The sequence below is a fragment of the Eleginops maclovinus genome, chromosome 11 (genome assembly GCF_036324505.1).
Source record: "Eleginops maclovinus isolate JMC-PN-2008 ecotype Puerto Natales chromosome 11, JC_Emac_rtc_rv5, whole genome shotgun sequence".
In the NCBI taxonomy this organism is placed as follows: domain Eukaryota; kingdom Metazoa; phylum Chordata; class Actinopteri; order Perciformes; family Eleginopidae; genus Eleginops; species Eleginops maclovinus.
In genome coordinates, this window is record NC_086359.1 from 9101918 (window position 1) to 9106270 (window position 4353).

At 43.2% G+C, this 4353-nt stretch overlaps 1 protein-coding gene across 1 annotated transcript; it reads right to left on the reverse strand.

Annotated features, from left to right (window-relative positions):
• Window positions 1-253: 253 nt before the first annotated feature.
• six7 (SIX homeobox 7) lies at window positions 254-3473 on the reverse strand. Its single transcript, XM_063895521.1, has 3 exons — window positions 2654-3473; window positions 1526-1689; window positions 254-1237 (listed from the first exon to the last, which is right to left on the reverse strand). The coding sequence occupies exons 1-3, from the start codon at window positions 3059-3061 to the stop codon at window positions 1027-1029; spliced, it is 783 nt and encodes a 260-aa protein (XP_063751591.1). The 5' UTR covers window positions 3062-3473; the 3' UTR covers window positions 254-1026.
• Between the last annotated feature and the right edge of the window lie 880 nt (window positions 3474-4353).

Below are 4353 nucleotides of genomic sequence, written 5' to 3' on the forward strand. Positions count from 1 at the left end.
CTATAAATTGTTGGACCTTCTATCCAGCAAAAGTTATTTTCTTTGTCTTGGTAGCAAATAAAAACACCTATTAGAACTTTTTGTGTGTGACTTTTGCAAAATTAGACTGTATACGTAAGATATGAAACATTTCAAGTGTTTAGTCTTTATAATCAAATTTGTGGATGACTTTTGTTTGTGTTTCTAACCCTATGTGGACCGTATGTTCATCTGCCTACTACATTAGTGAACTTATAAATACAGTGAGGCAGTATAACTGATAAAAATAGGTTCATTTATTTACATAAAACATTTACAAAATACATCTTTTCATTGAAATAATGTGTTATTAGAAATCATGGTTGTGAGAAAGACAGCACACAGTAGGCCTCTGAAAGTGTCGTTCTGACATTAGGACACAAAGATATCTGACTTGGACTCACTGTTCTCAAATGTTATAGGCACATTGAGTTAAGACCAATTAATGCTTTACAATTTTTCTGTTTCAGCTCCTGTGGGAATTCATCAGAGCAGCTCAGGAGCATTTAGAAAAAGCCCTTTCAAACAGTAGAAGTGAACAGGTAAAACATAGCTGGTTTCAAGCAGCATATTTGCATCTAAGGTACATATACAAAGTTGACCTAAATATTTATTTTTGCATTGTAAAAGAGTGATGCCCTTAGATCCTTTTTAAGGCAGTAAAATGTACGGCCTACTCGAGGCATTCTTCATTGAGTCCTCTCAGATTCCAAGCAAATGATTTATGTAGCTTAGATAATGATTTATAAAATGATTTCTCCAAAAATATTCAATGAAACCCATATCAAAACTTTACATATTGATACCAAAATGATCTAAAGACCCTTTTTGGCAGTAGACTAATTCATATAACAGTCGAGGTTGTTTACCATGGTGCTTTTTTTAAGTGCATTTTGTTTCTCCTTCACTATGTCCACTCTCACTGAGAACACCTCCAGTGTTTCAAATGTCTTTAGAGTCTGATGATTGCAGAAAACAAGAGTCTGTCTCAAAAATCGTCGCATCATCTCAAGACTCAAACTCGCTGTCACTGCTGACAGAGATCTCCGGTGTGGAGGCTCCCGTTCCTCTGCGCTCGTTCTCTGTGCTACAGTCGCTGGCCTCCGGGCTGCCCAGGTGGCGAGGGGAGGGAGGCAACAAATGGGGGTGATGCCGGCGGTCCTGAAGGGAGCCGTCGGGTGAGCTACCTGAGGGCAGGTGTGAGGAATCCTGTTGCATTCTGGGTGGAGGGAAAGAAGAGAGAGATGAGATTTGGGTTTATAGGAAAATATGGCAAAGGGCTTTATGCACAGCTACAGTGCAGATATGCAATGCTTCTCCTACAAAAATATGTGGAATGCAAACAAATGAATGTTATGAAACAAAAAGACAGATACTAGTAGGTATGTCTTTCAACAGACTGGCTTTTTCAAAGTCTACAGCAAGCTTCAAGATGCTCAGAGCCCAAAGTCCATCTTTTCTCCTTTATATGCATAACTAGCATTATCGTTTGTTATTCTTAAAATACCTGTTCTTTGCGGACGCTGCTCGGTCTCTCTGCCGGCGGTTCTTGAACCAGTTTCCGACCTGTGTGGGTGTGAGCCCTGTGGCCTGGGCCAGGTGCCGCTTCCTGGACGGGTTTGGGTATGGGTCCTGGAGGTACCACTCTCTCAACAAACTGCGAGTTCTTTCCTGTAAAACACACAGAAATACATTTAATTTTGATGCTGACGGTACAAAGTATCTTGTTGTGGAACAGCACCTTGCAAAGACACCATATGTTGTTTTCATATCATCCTAATAAGCCAAATAATCTCATCACTCTCATGATACTGTAATAGTATTAGACTGGATTATTAAATTCAATCAATGATTCAAATCTACTATAGAGGATAGATAACAATTTATAGCCACTCAATTGGATCATGTTAAGGGGCTTAATTGGCAGTAAGAGAGACTATCCCTCGTGAGGTTTTCAGTTAAAGATTAACTATATTTAGGAACAATACTTCACCCTGCCACATGAGGGAGATCACACACACAAACACACACATCCAACAGGCAAAGTGCATGCTTCTAAATCCTGTTATTATTCTCATAAAACTAACTTTTGAATAACCTTTAAGTGAAACAAAATCTATTTTAAACATGAATTATTATAAACATTATAAACAAGGTGTTGAACAGTACCGGCAGTATGCATGTGATGAATTGCTCTTACAGATGGAATAATTAGGTCTGCACTCAATGTCAATAAAAGTGGTGGTTGTATTTGAAAGGTGTCGCTAATAATCAAGATTAAATTGAGTTGAACTCGGGGGAATGGGACTTTGAAGCTGCACAGCAAAAGTTACAGCAAAGACAAAAGCTGATAATAGTTGAGGAAATTATGTCAAAGCAAAAGCCACCATGTCCAATGTAGTGTTACGGCAGAAGGCAGAGGTTAACCGCAGCTCTTACCATGATAATTTTAAAAGCTCAAAAGGCTGCGTGAGGTTAAATGGGTAAAACTTTTACGAGAGAGTAGGCCTAAGTCACCGTGAAGTTGCAGTTCCAGAACCGGATTGAATACATTTAAGCCCCCAAGAAGAGGGCACACGTGCGTTACACCGGTGCACATGTGGGTTAAATTGCAATATCGTGCCGTGGTGTTTACCTTAAAGCAGTGCGTCTTCTGCTCGCCGTCCCAGATAGTGCGGGGCAGGGGGAACTTCTTGCGGATCCGGTACTTCTCCACTGGACCGAGGGGCCGGCCCCGGAGCCTCTCCGCCTCCCGATAGTGCGCATCCAGCCACAGGTCCTGCAGCTTGGCGTGCGACTCTCGCGTAAAGCGGTGGCTCTGCAGGATCTGGTACAGACCCTCGAAGTTTCCCCCGTGGAAAGCGACCAGCGCTCTGGCTCGCATCACGGACTCGTGTCGGTTCAGCGCCTCCCCGGCAGAGCCTGGGACTGCGGCCGGCAGTGACCAGAGGAACCGACCGAGGCGCTCGATGTCCCCGGTCTCCTCTAAGTTCTCGCACACTCGGGCGACCTGGTCCGGGGTGAACATCGGAAGTGGGAACATCTCGGTTAGCTGTCTCGCAGTAGTTTACCGAAGAAGCTTTGAAATGTTCCAAAACGTATCCAACCGCGCGTAAAGCTCCGTGCGCTCTCTGCCTCCTTTCCTGAGATGATGGCAAGTATTGACACTTGCAGCTTCTATCTGCAGCCTGTCTTATGCAACCGAGTCTCTCCTGGCATTTGGGCAAATGTCTCAGAGAAGCTGGTGCGCAAAGGTGGTGTTGGCGCCTCCAGGTTTCCAGAGTAGAGCCAAATAAAGAAAGAGGACAAGGAGTCAACCTGTATTTATAGCTAGATACAATTAGCATCTCTGTAGTTGTTTTGAGAAGGATTATACATCCCGGCCATTAGCCTCTTAGTGGGGGGTAGTGTGTACAGAGGTGACTGGCTGATCAGCTTGTTTGGCTTAGCCTTAGGATACATTGACTGCCAGGATGACTGCAGTGAGCAAACAAGCGGGGATAGGTTATTTGATAGGACGGATCTGGTAGAGATGGAGGCTGGCCCCAGGAGGTGATGACGAGGGGAGAAATAATGCAGAGTGAGAGGCTTTTGACAGCTGGAAAAACAGAAGAATATAAGCAATAGGGCAAAAAAAATGGGTGATTTAGATATTATAAATGATTAAATCCAGGGGGAAAAAGGGCGATTTTTTTTTGAATGGTTATTTTTTTACCACCAGCCACTCAATAGAGTATAATTGTTTTTGTGCTGATGATGCAAATCCACTTGCCTTTGGCTCATTTTACCAGCACAAATTATTAAATTGCGGTGCCCAGGGCCATGAAAATTGGTATTATCGGTCTTGATTAACTGAGAGGACACGCTGGGACACAAAGCTGTAGCGATCCCCGACCAGCTAATACCCATGTAATTAAAACAGACATGGTTGCACCTCTAGTTTACCCTCAGTGACCCCTTGCCAGGCCAAGACGTAATGAAAACGCCCCAAGACATCGATGCATGCCTCAGTCCTTCTGACCTCTGGCTCATTAATCAGTCTTAGGATCATTTTTCTTATTATTCATGTTAGGGCTCTACTGTAAGCATCTGTCAACTACAATACAAACACGTTACACTTCATTTGCACATCATAGCTCGGAGGAAAAAAATGATTTATGACAGTGCAGCAGAGCTTGAATAAAGATTATTAGCTTATTAATATTAAATTAGCCTCCCATAGGCTGCTGAAGGCAGACAGGGATTAGCCCCCGCAGTGAATATGAGGCTGTGCATGAAGGTTGCAGTCAGGTCAAGGATCATCTGGTTTAAAATGAGGTGAAGTGGCTTTAAACC

What these genes read in the sequence shown, in the direction of transcription:
- six7 (XM_063895521.1), bottom strand. Translation starts at nt 3,061, where the DNA reads ATGTTCCCACTTCCGATGTTCACCCCGGACCAGGTCGCCCGAGTGTGC. An exon ending in AGAAGACGCACTGCTTTAAG is followed by an intron (nt 1,690 to 2,653) that starts GTAAACACCACG and finishes TGTGTTTTACAG; the next exon opens with GAAAGAACTCGCAGTTTGTT. An exon ending in GCAGCGTCCGCAAAGAACAG is followed by an intron (nt 1,238 to 1,525) that starts GTATTTTAAGAA and finishes CCCTCCACCCAG; the next exon opens with AATGCAACAGGATTCCTCAC.